Source organism: Condylura cristata, unplaced genomic scaffold (genome assembly GCF_000260355.1).
Source record: "Condylura cristata isolate star-nosed mole 26May11 unplaced genomic scaffold, ConCri1.0 scaffold00015, whole genome shotgun sequence".
In the NCBI taxonomy this organism is placed as follows: domain Eukaryota; kingdom Metazoa; phylum Chordata; class Mammalia; order Eulipotyphla; family Talpidae; genus Condylura; species Condylura cristata.
The window spans coordinates 1965312-1981240 of NW_004567116.1; the positions used below are offsets into that span (position 1 = coordinate 1965312).

The following is a 15929-nucleotide window of genomic DNA, read 5'->3' on the forward strand; positions in this document are numbered from 1 at the left end:
GTAAATAGGGTTTCCTACGGCATCATAGATCTAACTCCTCTGTCGCAGACGTGAACGAATGCGCCGAGGGCAGCCCCTGCTCGCCCGGCTGGTGCGAGAACCTCCCGGGCTCCTTCCGCTGCACGTGCGCCCAGGGCTACACGCCCGCGCCTGACGGCCGAAGCTGCCTGGGTAAGCTCCCTGCGCTGTCCATCCCTCCGCCCCAGTTCCACGGCCCCTACTCGCCCCCGCCGAAGCTGGGGTGGGTAAGGCGAGGTAGCCCTTGCTGTCGCCACTCACTTTCGCAGCCAACCTGCCCCAGGAAGGGGCCACCAGAATTTCCACCCGGAAGGGTCTTATTGAAGCTGCTTTTGCAGAGTTTAAGTTTGAATAGAAAAAAATAAAGCTGCAAGAGAATGGGGAAGGCCTTAGTGTTTCCCCTCCCCCAATATTTCTCATGCACCAGGAGGTGGGCTGGGGCTGGGGCTGACACTGCAGAACAAGGATCAGTGCTGGAGCTGTGGCCTGGATGAGACTGGGGTGACCCTAGGAACATCAGCGAGGCTGGGGGGAGGGAGGCCTGAGCTGTCTGGAAGGGTGGGTAGGACGTAGGCAGGCGGGGGGGGGGGGGGGGGGGGGGGGGGGGGGGGGGGGGGGGGGGGGGGGGGGGGGGGGGGGGGGGGGGGGGGGGGGGGGGCAGGGACAGCACCCAGGCAGAGGGCTGAGCACCTGCAGACCCTGTGCAAAGCCAGACAGGGCCTGTGGGAACCTGGGAGGTAGAAGCAGGGCTGGGGCTGAACCTGACTGCTGAGGGGCACGCCCCGCGGGCACGCCCCGCCTGCACGCCCCGCCTGCATCCTGCTGCTGTTAGGAGGCACCCGAAGCATTTTAAGGGAAGTGACAATTGCATAGCTGGCTTTACGTTTCCTGCTGCTGAGTGTGGCCACCGCTGGGGGTCTGTGGGAGAGACAGACAGTGGCCGTGAGAGGAGCGGCCTCAGGATGCTCACAAGATGATGGGATAGCAGCGGCATACTAGCTGGTGTTACCTAGACACACCAACAGGATGTCCAGGTAGAGGAGGCACGTGAGGGACCCTCCGGGTGCCAGCTTGGGTGAAGGCTGGTGATCTGCTGGGATCGGTGCCCACCCTGCCCAGTGGCACGTGTTTGGAAGACACTGCGTTTGGTGGGCCGGTCACGAGGCTGGAGACACAGTGGGGGGCCATGGTCTGGAGCCTTGGGCCAGACACACCATCCGGGACCGTGGGCCTTGGGGGCTGTGGAGCCTTGGGAGAGGGGCCTCGGCAGGGTCTCCTGGGTGCTGCCACATCTGTGGTGGGCAAGGGGGTAGAAGCTGGAGCCCCCAGGCGCAGCAGCTGAGAAGAGGCTCCGGGCCCCAGGGCATGGGCTGAGTGCGGCAGTGAGGCTCCTGCCCTGTAAGAGCGAACAGATGGGGTGACCGCTCCCTGGATACCTGGCAGGTGGCTGCTGCAGCTGCGCGGGGAGCAAAGGGGTGCAGCGAGCCTGGGGTCACCGCGTGAGCATGGCAGGAGAGGGGAAGCAGGGCAGCTGGGAGAGGAGGGGGCCAGAGGCAGCCAGCGGGGAGCAGGTCGAGTGACGAGGGCTGTTCCAGGTGCTTAAAGACTGGCCTTGATGTTCCCAGTGTGTGCCCAGAGTAGGGCACTTGCTGCCCAAGGCCATGGGGGCTGCTCAGGGACTCCCCAGAGGTTCAGATGTGGGGGGCGGGGGGCTCTTTCCACTCTGGGGATCCGGCCTGACGAGCAGGAGGAGTGGTGCAGGCCCCACTCAGCGCCCGGCTTCCAGAGGCCGAGAGGCAGAAGGGAGGTTCGTCGTGGGCCCCTTCGAGATAAGGTGGGGAGACTTGGGGACTACAGAGCTGGTGGGAAAGAAGCAGCTGCTGAGGCCCACGGAGGGGCAGTGCTGAGGGCCAAAAAGCGCCCTGTGCTGAGTAGGCCCCAGAAACGCAGGGCCGAGGCGCGCCAGGTCAGAGCCGGCCTCTGCTGAGTCCCGGGATCGAGGGAGACAGGCAGACAGCTCTGGAGGTGGCGCTGGCAGCAGAGAGGGTGGGAGACTGCGGGGGGCCTTCTGCCCCAGGAGAAGAGTGGTTTTGGGGGGGCGGGGTGTAGGGAACAAGCAGCTTCCAGAGGCGAGACCTGCACACCAGCACGCACGCCGGGAGAGCCAAGTGCCTCTGCTGCAGAAACAGGGGTTCTGGGCACAGGTCAAAACCACGGGGAGCTTATTCACCTGGGAAGAAGGGAGCCATGTCAGGCAGGGCCAGGGGAGAGCAGAAGAGAGGGTTGCTGGGCACAGACGCCCAGGGCAGCGTGGGCGGAGCAGTGAGTGGCCAAGAGATGAGGACACCCAGCTCTTGGCATCAGCCCCGGCTCTAGGTCCCGACAGCCAGAGCGTGCATCTGGGGAGCAGCACGAGCTGCTCTCTGGTCCTGGCTTCAGCACTGGGGCCCCCAGTGATGGGCAGGGGTGGAAGGGTAGCAGAGCCCACGCCCCGCCTGATTCTGACTCCCCTGTGCCCTGCAGACGTGGACGAGTGTGAGGCTGGGGACGTGTGTGACAACGGCCTCTGCACCAACACGCCAGGCTCCTTCCAGTGCCAGTGCCTCTCAGGCTACCACCTCTCCAGGGACCGGAGCCGCTGCGAGGGTGAGGGCGCTGACCTGTCCCTCCCCCCCGGCCCGCCACTGCCCAGGGGCCCCCTGTGCACCAGCCAGGCACAGCCAGCCCAGCCCCATCCGGACCACGCTGGGGCACGGGGTACCCGCCCGAGCCAGGCTGTGGGGAACACTGGCAGGCTCGGGCCAAGAGAGGGACCAGTCCTGAGGACTCTCCGCCTCCTTGGTCCCACAGACATCGATGAGTGTGACTTCCCCGCAGCCTGCATCGGGGGCGACTGCATCAACACCAACGGCTCCTACCGGTGTCTCTGTCCCCAGGGGCATCGGCTGGTAGGAGGCAGGAAGTGCCAAGGTACGTGGGGGTTGGCTGAGAGGAGGAGGAAGGCGGCGGGTAGTCATCTCCTAGCCAGACTGTCCACCCCACCCGCCCGCCCATCCTTCCTTCCACTCACTCATCCTTCCACCTTTCATCTAGAAGAACAGTAATAATGACCATGAGTGAAGACAGGAGCTTCCTGTACAGGGTGCCGACCGCTCTCTTGGTATTAGTGGGTTCATCTTCCCCAAAGCTCGCCATCCTGGGCATCCACCCACCGGAAGTGACGGCGCCCCACCGTTTGCCAGGCTCTGTGCTCTGCTACAGCAGCCCCAGGGCCCAGCGGAGGGGGCCAGCATGTAAACTGACTCTCATGGCTCAGGGTGCTGGGTGCCCAAAGAGGTCTGGCTAGTGACTAACTACCAGCACGTGACAGCCCAATGGGGACTTGGAATGTAAATAGGGTTTCCTACGGCATCATAGATCTAAGCAGAGAAAAGCATGGGATGGCATTTCAGGCCCCAAAGGACAGTCTTCACAAAGCATAGAAATCTGGAGGGAGCTGGCTGTTTCTAGGGGCGAGTAGCCGGCTATGCCCTGAGCTGGGGTAGCGGTGGGGGCTCAGAGTGGAGTGGTGAGAGTGAAAGCTGTCAGGGAAACCAAGCTGGAGCCTTCAGTGCCGAGCTGAGCTGGGACCCCATTCTGGCCAGTGGGCGTCATTGAGGGCTCCTGAAGACTAACGTCGGTGCGCGAACATCCATCCCAGGCAGACAGGCGCGGGGCCTGCTGCTGGGTGGAGTTTGAAATGGAGCAGAAGGTCAGGGGCAGAGCTCCTGAGGCCCCGGCGCCCCGCGGAAGGGCTGGTTTCCACGGCCCCCCTCCCCCCTCCGCAGACCTAGACGAGTGCAGCCAGGACCCCGGGCTGTGCCTGCCCCACGGCGCCTGTGAGAACCTGCAGGGCTCCTACGTGTGCATCTGCGACCAGGGCTTCACGCCCACCGCGGACCAGCATGGCTGTGAGGGTGAGTGCCCTCCGGCTCCCTCAGACCACATCACCTCTCCACTGGGCTGCTGCGCGCTCCCCAGCCTTGAACCCGGGGGCATCTCTTGGCCAGGATGTCTGGTGGGGGCAGCTCTCGGGGAGGGTGTGGAGTGCCACACCGAGGGACTTGGCTCTCCCAGGGCAGCTGTGGGGAGCCGGGGAATGGGGGCAGCAGGAGATGAGAGTGGTGGGTGGGCCGCCCAGGCCGCCCCCCCAGCACCGACCTCCTCTCCCCTCAGAGGAGGAGCTGCCCCACCACAAGAAGGAGTGCTACCTTAACTTCGACGACACGGTGTTCTGCGACAGCGTGCTGGCCACCAACGTCACCCAGCAGGAGTGCTGCTGCTCGCTGGGCGCCGGCTGGGGGGACCACTGCGAGATCTATCCCTGCCCGGTCTACAGCTCAGGTGAGGACCGCAGGCCCTTCCCTTCCCGAGCCTCTTCCTTCCCTGACGGAGATGGCCCGCCGCGGCGGGGGGGGAAACGAGACCCCTTCTGCGCCTGCGCAGCCAGCGCGCTCAACCCAGCCTCGATTCTCCCCCACCGCCGCCCTCTCGCCGCAGCCGAGTTCCACAGCCTCTGCCCGGACGGGAAGGGCTACACCCAGGACAACAACATCGTCAACTACGGCATCCCCGCCCACCGCGGTAAGCCCTATCCCCACGCGGTGAGCCCCGACGCCTCCTGCCGGCAAGCCCCGCCCAGGCCCTCCTGCCGGCCCCGCCCGCTGCGCAAGCCCCGCCCTCCAATAAGCCCCACCCCTATAACGTCTGCGCCGGTAAGAGCCTCTTCAAAGCGCCGGCTGCGGCGGTAAGCCCCGCCCACTCCCCCACCTGCCGGTGCCTGGGCGACGGCGCAGGTAAAGGCCACTTGGCGCCCGCGGCTTGTCACTCAACAGACATCGACGAGTGCACACTGTTCGGGGCAGAGATCTGCAAGGAGGGCAAGTGCGTGAACACGCAGCCCGGCTACGAGTGCTACTGCAAGCAGGGCTTCTACTACGACGGGAACCTGCTGGAGTGCGTGGGTGAGTGCGGCCGGCTCCCGCGACCACGCCCCCGACTCCAGGCCTCCCCACACCCGCGCGTTCCCTCCCCGCAGACGTGGACGAGTGCTTGGACGAATCCAACTGCCGGAACGGAGTGTGCGAGAACACGCGCGGCGGCTACCGCTGCGCCTGCACGCCCCCGGCCGAATACAGCCCGGTGCAGCGCCAGTGCCTGAGCCCGGAGGAGATGGGTGAGGCCCGGGCCGCCGCGGCGGGGAGAAGGCGCGGGGCAGGGGTCCAGCTGATCAGTGACCGCCGCCCCACCCACCCCTCGCTGCCCGTAGATGTGGACGAGTGCCAAGACCCGGCAGCCTGCCGCCCCGGCCGCTGCGTCAATCTACCAGGCTCCTACCGCTGCGAATGCCGCGCGCCTTGGGTGCCCGGGCCCTCGGGCCGTGACTGCCAGCTCCCGGAGAGCCCGGCGGGTGAGGGCGAGGGTGGGCCTGCCCACTCCACTCCCGGACCCTGTCCGCCCTGAGGAGCTCCGGGATCACGGCCCCGCGCGGTGGCTGGAGGGAGTGCGGGTGATCCCGGTTTAGGCTCCTCCCAGACGCCAAGCGTCCCCTCCTCAGAGCGTGCCCCGGAACGGCGGGACGTGTGCTGGGGCCAGCGCGGAGAGGACGGGATGTGCGCGGGACCCCTGGCCGGCCCCGCCCTCACCTTTGACGACTGCTGCTGCCGCCAGGGCCGCGGATGGGGCGCCCAGTGCCGCCCATGCCCGCCACGTGCCGGTGAGGCAGCCTGGGAGTGTGGGTGGGCTCATGGGGGCAGGAGCCGAGGGCAGTAGTGCCCCTGACCGCTCCCACCCCTCCCAGCGGCCCAGTGCCCGACTTCACAGAGTGAGAGCAACTCCTTCTGGGACGCCAGCCCACTGCTGCTGGGGAAGCCCCGGAGAGGTGAGTTGCGGGAGGGCAGGAGGTGGGCTACGCGGTCACCTGCTGGCGGCGGCGCTGACATCCGTATTCTCCGGCCCACGCAGAGGAGGACAGCTCGGAGGAGGATTCTGACGAGTGCCGCTGCGTGAGCGGACGCTGCGTGCCGCGGCCGGGCGGCACGGTGTGCGAGTGTCCCGGGGGCTTCCAGCTGGACGCCTCCCGCACCCGTTGTGTGGGTGAGCTTGGGGGCGGGGCCTGACCTTCGAACCCACCTCCCGGGAAGCTGAGGGGCGATGGCGCCCCTAGAGCAGTCGCATCCTCCCCCTCCCACTTGCAGACATCGACGAGTGCCGAGAGCTGAACCAGCGTGGGCTGCTGTGCAAGAGCGAGCGCTGCGTGAACACGAGCGGCTCCTTCCGCTGCGTCTGCAAAGCCGGCTTCGCGCGCAGCCGTCAGCACGGGGCCTGCGTGCCTCAGCGCCGCCGCTGAACCGCCAGGGCCTTGGCGATCGCAGACAGGTTTCTGTCGCCTGGACGCTGGGGCGACACTCAGGCGTTCCTGGGCCTCTCCTTTCTGCACAGACTAGAGGCCTGGACCGGGGACTCTCGGGACAAACCCTGCCCACGCCCCGTGTCCCAGGGCGACCCTAGAGGCTCTGCCTGGTTCAGAGACAGATAGGTCTCTGGGGCGCTGCTGGCCTTCCTCCCAGAGGGGCTTTTTTAGAAACTGATAAATCGCGCCTTTACTCTTGGCTTTGGAAGCAAGTTGATGTTCCTGTCCATGGTGGGCTCGGACTTGGTGGGGCAGCAGACCCGGCCTTCTTAGAGGGGCTAGACGGCGCCCAGCACAGGGGTGTGAAATAGAATTTATTGTGGCTCTGATTATGTACAGGTGAGATGCGCCTGGCCGGATGGGCTGGGCTCACATGGTTTGTACAATAAATACATCTGTCCAGCCAGCTTTCTGGAGCCGGAAGTGCCCACACCAGTGGTTCAGTCCAGTTTCCGGGTTCCCAGTTTCATGGGGCCCTTGGCTGCCTTCTTCTCAGCCCGTTTGGCCTCCATCTCCCGTCGACGTTCCTCCCGTTTCTTCCTGGCCTGCTCGGCCTTGGCCTGCCCTGGACATGGGACAGGGAGGTGGGCTGAGAGCTGTGGGCCACCGGGGTCTTGGCTTCCCTGACAGCTTTGCCCAGGGGTGGCCTGAGTTCCCCAGCCCTCCCCACAGAAGCACTTACGGCTCTCAGTCTCCAGGCCCTCCCAGTTGTCGTCACCCCAGGAGTCCCGCCTTGGCTGAAAAGGAATCGCGGGCTGGAATGGAGGCCAACTCCAACTGGGGTCCTCCCCCCATCTATACCCTTCCACGGAACCCTGCCAAGTACCTGGGTAGCAGCCTCCCGACGCACAGAGAGGGCAGCAAAGGGGTCACCCTTGTCACTGGGCTCCAGGCCGCCCCAGTTATACTCGCTGGCCAGCCGAGTGCCCTCTGGGGCTGGGTCCTGGGGACTTGGCTCCTGCCAGCCCTGGTCCCATGAGCCCTCAGCTTCCCAGCTGCTCCAGTCAGACTCAGGGGATTTGTGCTCTGGGTTGCTGGCCTGCAGAAGGGCGGGAGGGTGAGGGCGTGCCAGACCACAGCAGAAAAGAAAGAGGACAGATCCGCCCTCCACACATGCAGACACACCCCCCCCAGGCTCACCTGCCCGGCTCGGCTGGCTTGGCCCCCAGTATTCCAGTCCTCCTGCTGGGCCAGCACAGACTCAGCCTCTTGCTGCAATGTGGGCAGGAGAGCACCATCATGGAGACCCAAAGGGGGTGGGAGCCCCCAGACCACCCCCAGCCACGGCTCCACCCTTTCTTTGGCCTCTCAATTCATTTGTTTCTGGGGCCCGCTGCCCACCCTTACAGTGCACGTGCTAAACCTGGCCGGCCGGCACTCCACTGGGAGACCAGGGAAGGAGAGCGAGAGTGCACACCCACACCCACCGTATGGCCTCAGTGGCCAGATGCTGCTGCCAGCAGGACGGGAACCTGGTCTGCTGCCATACCGTTCATTCAAGGCAAGACCGCTCAGTTCTCGCTCAGTTCTCACCCCACCCCCTGCCCCGCAGGCCCGCAAGGGCTGGCTGGCACTGGGGCAGGTGGCAGAGAGACGCCGAGTAGAGGGAGCAAGGCCAGTGGTGGCCCAGCCATCACCCGTGGGCTTTATACTTCCCACCCTGAGTTGAACGGGGCTCAGCTGCGGCTCCCTGCTGGCCCGACTCCAGCCACACCCACACGCGTTCCCTGGATGGCAGCCCACGGTCTCCCGGTCCAGGGGGCCCCCTTGGCCCCGGGCACCTCCAGGCTGCCCCAGTCTTCGTCATCCCATCTGTCCGCGGCGCCACTGTCCTCCTCTGGGTCCTTGTCCTCCTCTTGCGCCTCCCAGTGGCTTGAGGGTGCAGGTGCGGCAGGGGCAGGGGTGGGAGCAGGGGCAGGAAGTCCTGGGGAGCAGAGGCTCGGTGAGTCCCACACACGGGTCCCCAGGAAGGTCTCAGAAAATGTGCCGCTGGGAAAATGTGGCAGGGGGATATAGGGACGGGGTAGGGCATGTAGGAAGGGGGAGACGATGAGGGAACTCGGCCTTACCCTGTCCCCCACAATCTGATCACCGTCCGGGGGGAGCGGACAAGCAGCCGGTGTGGGACACTCACCCTCAGGCACGGGTCTCTGAGCAATGCTGGTCTCAGCAGGAGCAGCCGAGGGGTGTGCACGGATCAGTTTGGAGGTGAGCGAGGACACCCCTGTCACGGCCCAGCCGGCCCAGCTGGCTGCGGCTCCTCCCGCCCCAGGGCTGGAGGCTGCGTGGACATCCTTCTCTGGGAGGAGCAGGAGAGGGAGGCAGTTATGGGGGCCTCGGGGTCCCACAGGAAGGGGAAAGGAGAGCACAGCCCCACCCGCTCCAGGCTGTCCTCGCCATCCGCGAGGCCGGGCAGGAGCAGAGTCCGTCCTGCTCTCTAGGGCTCCCCCAGCTTGCAGCCGCCCCTGGGAGGGGCAGGGGCACACTGGTGCGCACGGGCAAGGGTGCAGCAGAGAGGGAACGCAAGGGGGGCCACTCACCCGCCTCCGCCAGCTGGGTGGGGTCTTCTGACACACACTCCAGTTTGGACAGGAAGCTCCGGATGGCTTTGAAGGCCTACGGGGCGGCAGGGCAGGGCTGGAGACTCCAGCAGGCCCAGCAGCCCCCAGGGTCTGCCCAGCGATCACCCTAGCGCCCGAGTGCCTTACCTGGTCTCGCACAGACTTCTCAGGGTCAACAGTCAGGCCGCAGAGCACGGGCAGGATCTTCTGGGCACAGTCGTTCATCGAGTAGAGGTTGTGGGTGGCAGCAAAGCCCAGGACACCCGCAACCCGGGACGGTGCAAACGGGTCCTTTGTGGCCCGGCTGAAGGCGGAGGTGAGGACCCTGTGTCTGGTCTGGGGGGGACAGGGGCGAGGGCTTCTGAGGAAAAGGTCAGTGCTGGAGCCCAGAACTGCCAGGCTTTACCTCCCAGAGCGGTCCCCAGAGTCCGGAAAACCCGAGCCTGTCACCAATAACTTCAAAGGGGAGGGTGGGCTTCCTTCTGGACCTTGGCTTCTCCCCAGGAGGCTGGGCTCGTGCTGTCCCCACTGAGGTCTGGGCCTCCCTTCCCACCAGGCCCGGCCCCAGCTGTCTCCTGGGCACTGCGGCGTCCACGTCCTGGGGCCAGGCAGAGCCACCCCTGGCTGTGTGACTGGCACAACCCCGCCTCCTGACATGGGGCCAGGGGCCCCGGGGCTGGGGCTCAGGAAGCTGGCGCCCCACACAGGGCCGGGCAGCCTGTGGGCATGCGGGGCACTCACGCTGGCGCTGAGGCAGGAGCCGATCTTGCCCAGGCAGACGGTGGTGTTGCAGCGGATGGGGCCCTGGTCGTCCCTGGCCTGCAGCCGTGCGAAGTGCTTCATCAGCTCCACGTTGAGGTTGGACTCGTTCAGCTTGGGGGCCAGGAGCAGCATGGACTGCAGGGCAGGAGAGCGGGGGTCGTGCGGGGCACAAAGGGCCTGTGAAGAGCAGCCTCCTGGGAGGCTGAGGTGGCTGCATGGCCTAGGCACCGAGAACAACGAGAACCGCCCCACGCCTACCCGCTTCTGGTCCTGGCGCAACCCCGCGCCCCGGGACGTGGGAGCCTCCACGCAAAGCTGTCTGAGCTCCTGCTCCCGACCTGCACGCTGCTCAGAATGTCACAACACCCCTCCCCACACACAGTCCCCCGAGTTGGCCCGGGGGGAAGGCACCAGTGACTTCTATGTTGCTAAAGCCAGCAGTCAACTGCCCGCCCTACCAAAAACTCCTCCGCAGCGCTGGCACCGCGCCCCGGCGCCGTCTGTCTCTCCTCACTGAGCGCTGTTCAGACCAGGCTTACTCCTCGGGCGCCCAGCAGCCAGTGTCTGCCCCGAGGACTCGGGGCCGCACCGCCGCGACTCACCCCCAGCTCAGCTGCGCCCACTGCCGGGCCCCCGCTGCCGTCTCGTACAGGTTCAGGCCACAGGCTGAAGCCAAGGCCCCGGGCCAGGAGTGGGCTGCCTCCAAGCCTGGGAAGCCGCACCTACCTTGACCGTCTGCTCCCGGATGGCCGGGTTGGTGTCCAGGAAGCCGTGCACAACATGGGGGAAGATCTGGGTGTTGACTGTTGGCTCGTCGAGGTACTGGATGAACTGCTCCATCTGCGGCCCAGGTGGGGGCGTGAGGACGTAGACAGCCTCCCACCACCCCAGAACCACGGGGCTGCTCTAGGTTGGCCTTCTCCACCTGGCGGGCGCAGCTGAGAGGGGAGTCTCCTGAGTGCCCCCCACCTGGCCTCAGGCCCACATAGGGGTGAGAAGCAGGAGGGTGCCAGGATGAGCCAGGATGGGCGGGGGCTGTGGCTCTGGTCTGGCTCGGCAGTCAGCTGTGCTGCGCCCCTCTTGGGCCTCTTCTGTCGAAGGGCAGCACCCACCCAGGCGGCGCCTTGAGCCGGGCCAGGCATCGACGGCCGGAGCTGCGCTCTGGGAGCGCCAGGCAGGGCTCCTGGCTCACAGGGCCCCCGGGCCCCAGGCGACCCCGTCCATGCCATCTGATGCTCCCAGTGCCCTGGGGCTCACGCTACCCCACTCTGGGAGCCAGAGCAGCAGCCAGGACATGGCAGGGCCTGGGCCGTGGAGCCCGAGTGCCCCAAGCTGCCAAGGAGGCCTGCGGCCACCGGACTCCCTGAGAGCATTGCCTACCGGCCCCAACCTGTGTTTGGGAGGGAAGGCATTTCTGGGGTGCACAAAGCAGGGGCTCAAGCCACCAATCTCAGGGTGATGACGCAGGGGTCTGTCTCCCCGGCGGCCAGGGTAGGTCTGGCAGGGCGGAGGGACAGGGTCTGGGGCGGCCCCCACCTGCTGAAGGAGGCGGATGCGCATGGCCCGGTCGGGGGACGAGAACATCTTGACCACCACGGGCACGACCTTCTGCTGGTACTCCTCGGCGCTGAGGAACTTGCCCACCTGCGGGGGGGTTGGGAGGGGCTCAGCTCCCTCACAGGAGAGGCAGCTTCATGGGGTGCATTTCACCTCCTCAGGCCACTGGTTGGCTTCCAGGTGGGGGGGGTGTTGGGGGGGCCACGTGGGGGAGGCAGGGGTCTCCTCAGTAGCCCCTCGGCCCATACTCGCCTCGGCCAGCCCTGCCCTCAACCTTTCTGGGTTAAGACCTCTTTTAGGCTTCTGCCTCAGGGGATTCTGCCTACAACTTCTGGGGGCTCCCAGCGATAAAAGGTTTGCTGATGCCTTCCGGTTGCCCCATGCCCAGTCCCTTCAGAGGAAAGAGCTCTCCCAGAGTGGGCAGAGCTGAGAACGGCTGGTGCCAGCTAAGGGTGGGCTGGGGTCTGAGGAAGAGGGGAGAATCCAGCTCCTGGAAGCCAGGAGAACTGAACGTCACAAGGTCAGAAGGGTAATGGAAAGCGGGGTACTGAGCAGATTCTCCCAGGGGCCCCAAGAAGCAGTGTGCAGGGCAGACCGGAGGGGCTGTCAGGAAGACGGAGGAAAGGCCGCAGGCTGGGAGCAAGCAGTCTTGGGAAGACTTGGGCAGGCCTGGGGGCCCCCTCCCCTAGGTTAGCAGTCCCCGCCTCCCCAACAGGTCAGTGGCCCAGGCCTGCGGGAGCCCGTCCAGTCAGCGGGCAGCGCCGCCTGCGCAGCTGACTGCCCCAGGGCCTTCTCTCTCCGCTCACACCCACCCAGCCTGGGGGCCATGGGAGCCGAGGCTCCTGCCTTCCAGAGGTCCCTCGCGGGGCTCCCGGCCCTCTCACCTTGAAGAGGGGTGTGAGGACCACAGCACCTGCGCTGCCAAACTCAAAGGCGGTCAGCAGCTGGGGCAGCACCTTGTGCCGGCAGAAGTCCTCAGGGAAGGCGTCCAGGCTCTTGCTCAGCTCTTGGAAGAACTTTTGCTTCTCAGCTGGCTCTTTGATCTGGGGGAACGAGGACAGGGAGCAGGGAGGAAGAACCCAGCCTGCTACTGGCCCCCAGCCACAGGCCAGGCCTGGGGCGCCCCAGCCTGAAGGCGAACCCCACGGCTCTCCACGGCAGCCTGCAGCCTGGGCAAGGCTCGTCTGCGGATGGACCGGCTACACTGACCGGCTACACTGACCGGCTACACTGCAGCCCCCGGGCAGGGCCCGGCACAGGGCAGCGACTGGCCCTCCCCCACGGCCCCCGACCTGCTGCAGGACATCAGCCTCGGGCGACTGGACACGCCAAGGGGCCATTCAGCACCAACCGCACACACAGCACAGAGGAGCGCTGAGGCGCGGCAGGGGGAGGGGCCACTCCCGGCTGCGAGGGGCCCACAGCCACGCCCCTGGCGGAGAGCACACCTGCTCGAGGGCAGGGCCTGGGTACCGGGTCCCCCACACTGGCTCCTGCTGAGGCTGGAGGACCCACAGGTCGATTTCCTGCACATGACCCACCGCGCGCCAGGCAAGACGACGTGCCCAACCTGGCGCGGGTTAAATAACCCTCCCTGCCGCTTTGGGAGGTGTCAGCAGAATCCACGTTTGATCCAACAAGGAAGCTGAGGGGCAGAGAGGACAAGAGCTTGCCAAAGTCAGAGCTCAGCAGCTCAGGGCAGGGTCTGGCCCACTATCCGGCACCCCTGCCGCCCCACCCTGTGAAGAGGCGCCGTCTCCCCTTTCACAAACCAGGAGGCTGAGTCTCAAGGTTCCCAGTCAAGAGCAGCTGGGCAGGGGTCATAGCCTGCTCCCCCAAGGCTCCTGCGTCCTCTGCGTGGCCTCATGCCACAGCGGCCTGGCCCAGGAGGAGCAGCCTCTGCGGGGGGCGAGGACCTGGCTGGCCCCAGCGGCCAGAGTGGGAGGCAGGCTGGCCTGATGCTCTGACAGCAGGGTTCAGGGTCAAGGTCCAGAGAGGCCCAAACCACACCCAAGGGCACCTGTAGGTAGTTGCAGCTGGGCTCGTCCTGTCCAGTGATGGGCAGGGCCCTGGGCATTAACCCCCACATCCTCCGGGAACTGGCCGGAAACTGCCCACCTCCTGGGGCGTGTTTTAAGACAGGCAGGCCAGCAGAGCCAGCCAAGTGAGAACTCCCAGTAACAGTGCCCACTGCCCCCACGCTGTCCAGGAGGCGGCAGGGCTCGGCATTTCCAGCAACTTCTCTTCAAGATGCCGCATGGGTGGCACGGACCTGTGCCATAGGTCTGTGATTTGTCACCCGCCTGGGCTTAGTCCTCAGTCATCGCGCTGTGTGCCCCACTGTGGCCGGGGAGAGCAGGTGTGGGAACACGCCGCCCCCCTCTCCCCCCTGTCCTACAGTGGCCCTGGGGCCATCAGACTGCTGCTGTTCCGCATTCGCGCTCCGGCAGAGGCCCCTCCCACCATCCTGCGGCTTGCTGCTGCCGGGAGCGCTCTCCCGTGCCCAGGCCCTCAGCCTCCACCTGCGTGCCCTGCGTCTTGCTCAGACGTCACCCTCAGGAGAGCCCTTCCCTGGGCACCCCAATCCACACCCTTTCGTCCAGCCCACACCCACCTGGGAGCACTCACTTCCTCACTGTCTGGTTCTGCTCCCCCTCCCCCATAGATGGGGGCCTGGCCCATGACTCCTGCTAGGAACTCGAGCAAGGGTCCAGGTGTGAGTCTCCTGCCCCACACCGTGCTGTCCACTCTGCCACCTGGCACTGCAACATCAGGGCCAGGGCTGGAATGGCCATGTGTGGTAATAGATGCCAAGAACTACGTTCAGCACCCACAGAGCCAGCCCCTGAGTTCCACTCCTGGACAGTGGCCATGAGGACCAGCACTGACTGCCACCACGGGTTCCATTAAGAGGGAGCCCACAAAGTGGACAGGCCGAGGCTGAGGGTGGGTGGCGCTCACCTGGATCTCTTCCAGGAAGAGGTTGGTCTCCACAAAGCGGTTGCTCATGAAGCCGCCGGGCGCTCGGCAGTTCTGCAGGAAGCGGGCTGGGTTGGGACGCACCTTTGGGTTGGCACCGACCAGCTCACAGTAATGGGGCACCAGTGATCTGGGGATCTGTGAGAGCAGGGTGAGCATCAGGATGGGGCTGGCTAGCAGGCATGGGGCGCAGGGGCCGGACACTCACCTCCCCGGGGTTGCGCTGGGCGCAGGGGCCGGACACTCACCTTCCCGGGGTTGCGCAGGGCGGCAGCGCGTGGCAGCGGCCCGTTGAAAACTTCCCAGACGAGGCAGCCCAGACGCCACATGTCAGCCGCCCTGAGACAGGTCCCAGAGCCGCTCAGGGCCGGCCACCTCCAGCACAGGCCACCGGGCTCTCCTCACCGCCCAGTGGATCCTCCCATCAGCCCCGAGCAGCAGGGTTGGGGTTGACAGAAAGGAACTCAAGAGGTGCCGGGCTGCTCACCGCAGACACCCACCCCGGGCTGCTCACCGCGGACACCCACCCGGGGCTGCACAACTTCCAAATTCAGAGCCACCATCCTGTCCTACTGCCCTGAGGACAAGGCGCCCCCCACCCCCCCGCCGGGCAGCAGAGAGCTGGGCTCAGGGGTCCCGAGGCCGCAGGGCCTCCAGAAGAGGGCAGGTTGGGGCACACTGCCCCAGTCACCCACCACTTCTCTTTGACGGCTCTGCCAGAGTTATCAGCCAACTCTGGGGGGTCGTACTGCTCGAGCTCGGGGACACCCTTGCGGGGGGGGCTGCCATCGCCCTGGGCCGAGTACATGTAGTCCAGCCCGCCAAGCTTCCACTCTCCGGCGCGGTCCACGAATACAGCGGCCATGCAGACATTGTTGTGGATGAGGCTGCAGTCATTGACCAGGAAGCTGAGGGCTTTCTGGGGGCAGAAGAAGCCATCACACCCTAGAACCTGCAGCCCCCCACCCTGCTCTCATCACCGCTGCCCCCCTTACCACAATCTGGTGTAGCCCCCAGGAGAGTTCCAGCTCTTTCAGGCCACCCGCATCTGCTCGAGCCTTGAGGTACATTCCCAGTGGGGTGACAGCCTCAGTCACTACATGCAGGCATTTGTCTGTCTGGAGAACGGGACGGGACACATCAGGGCGGTTGGTGGTGAGGAGAGACACAGGGTGAGAAAGGTGAAGGCGGGGAGACCAAGTCCTGAGTGCTGAGGCAAAACAGGTGGACACTGAGGAGCAGGGAGACAGAAGGGGATGTCTGGGAGAAAGTGAGGGGCAGACAGGGGCAGCCTGGGTAGCAGGTACCTCCAGTCCATCAATGTAGGCCAGAATGTTGGGGTGCCGGAGAGTTTTGAGGCGCTTGAAGGCAGCTTTGGCCACCTGGGTCTGCTCCTCGGAGCCAGGCTTCACGTCGTACACGAAGATGGACACCGGGCTGCCTGTGGCCTGGGGGAGAGCAGGGGCGTGGGCCGGGAAGGGGCGGCCACTGGGCCTGGGGCTCACCGCTCCGATCGCGCCCTGGGCGGTGAAGAGCTGGAGGAAAGGGCCGCCGGCGGTCTCGGCCCGGCCCGGCCAGCCCGCAGGGACCGTCCCCGGCCC

General features: G+C 66.0%; 2 protein-coding genes across 2 annotated transcripts in view; one reads left to right on the top strand and one right to left on the bottom strand.

Annotated features, from left to right (window-relative positions):
• LTBP3 (latent transforming growth factor beta binding protein 3) overlaps nucleotides 1-6875 on the top strand; it is a 15457-nt gene extending 8582 nt beyond the window's left edge. The window contains exons 14-26 of the mRNA XM_012725140.1: nucleotides 49-171; nucleotides 2542-2664; nucleotides 2869-2988; nucleotides 3846-3974; nucleotides 4234-4401; nucleotides 4558-4641; nucleotides 4893-5021; nucleotides 5096-5233; nucleotides 5327-5467; nucleotides 5615-5773; nucleotides 5858-5938; nucleotides 6022-6153; nucleotides 6255-6875. Of these exons, the coding sequence (XP_012580594.1) occupies nucleotides 49-171; nucleotides 2542-2664; nucleotides 2869-2988; nucleotides 3846-3974; nucleotides 4234-4401; nucleotides 4558-4641; nucleotides 4893-5021; nucleotides 5096-5233; nucleotides 5327-5467; nucleotides 5615-5773; nucleotides 5858-5938; nucleotides 6022-6153; nucleotides 6255-6406 (1679 nt within the window). The 3' untranslated portion in view covers nucleotides 6407-6875. The remainder of the gene's footprint in view (nucleotides 1-48; nucleotides 172-2541; nucleotides 2665-2868; nucleotides 2989-3845; nucleotides 3975-4233; nucleotides 4402-4557; nucleotides 4642-4892; nucleotides 5022-5095; nucleotides 5234-5326; nucleotides 5468-5614; nucleotides 5774-5857; nucleotides 5939-6021; nucleotides 6154-6254) is intronic.
• Nucleotides 6876-6935: 60 nt separating this feature from the next.
• On the bottom strand, nucleotides 6936-15772 carry SCYL1 (SCY1-like 1 (S. cerevisiae)). Its single transcript, XM_004682628.1, has 16 exons — nucleotides 15636-15772; nucleotides 15324-15446; nucleotides 15024-15247; nucleotides 14577-14667; nucleotides 14311-14466; nucleotides 12234-12392; nucleotides 11329-11436; nucleotides 10519-10632; nucleotides 9772-9927; nucleotides 9178-9366; nucleotides 9010-9085; nucleotides 8604-8768; nucleotides 8251-8393; nucleotides 7610-7681; nucleotides 7296-7508; nucleotides 6936-7034 (listed from the first exon to the last, which is right to left on the bottom strand). The coding sequence occupies exons 2-16, from the start codon at nucleotides 15396-15398 to the stop codon at nucleotides 6936-6938; spliced, it is 2040 nt and encodes a 679-aa protein (XP_004682685.1). The 5' UTR covers nucleotides 15399-15446; nucleotides 15636-15772.
• Nucleotides 15773-15929: the final 157 nt, after the last annotated feature.

Excerpts from the sequence above, each read along its gene's own strand:
- SCYL1 (XM_004682628.1), bottom strand. The coding sequence starts at position 15,398 with ATGTACCTCAAGGCTCGAGCAGATGCGGGTGGCCTGAAAGAGCTGGAA. Across the intron at positions 9,928-10,518 it reads TCCGGGAGCAGACGGTCAAG|TCCATGCTGCTCCTGGCCCC; the intron begins GTAGGTGCGGCT and ends CCTGCCCTGCAG. Across the intron at positions 8,394-8,603 it reads TCAGAGACCCGTGCCTGAGG|GACTTCCTGCCCCTGCTCCC; the intron begins GTGAGTGTCCCA and ends TCTGCTCCCCAG.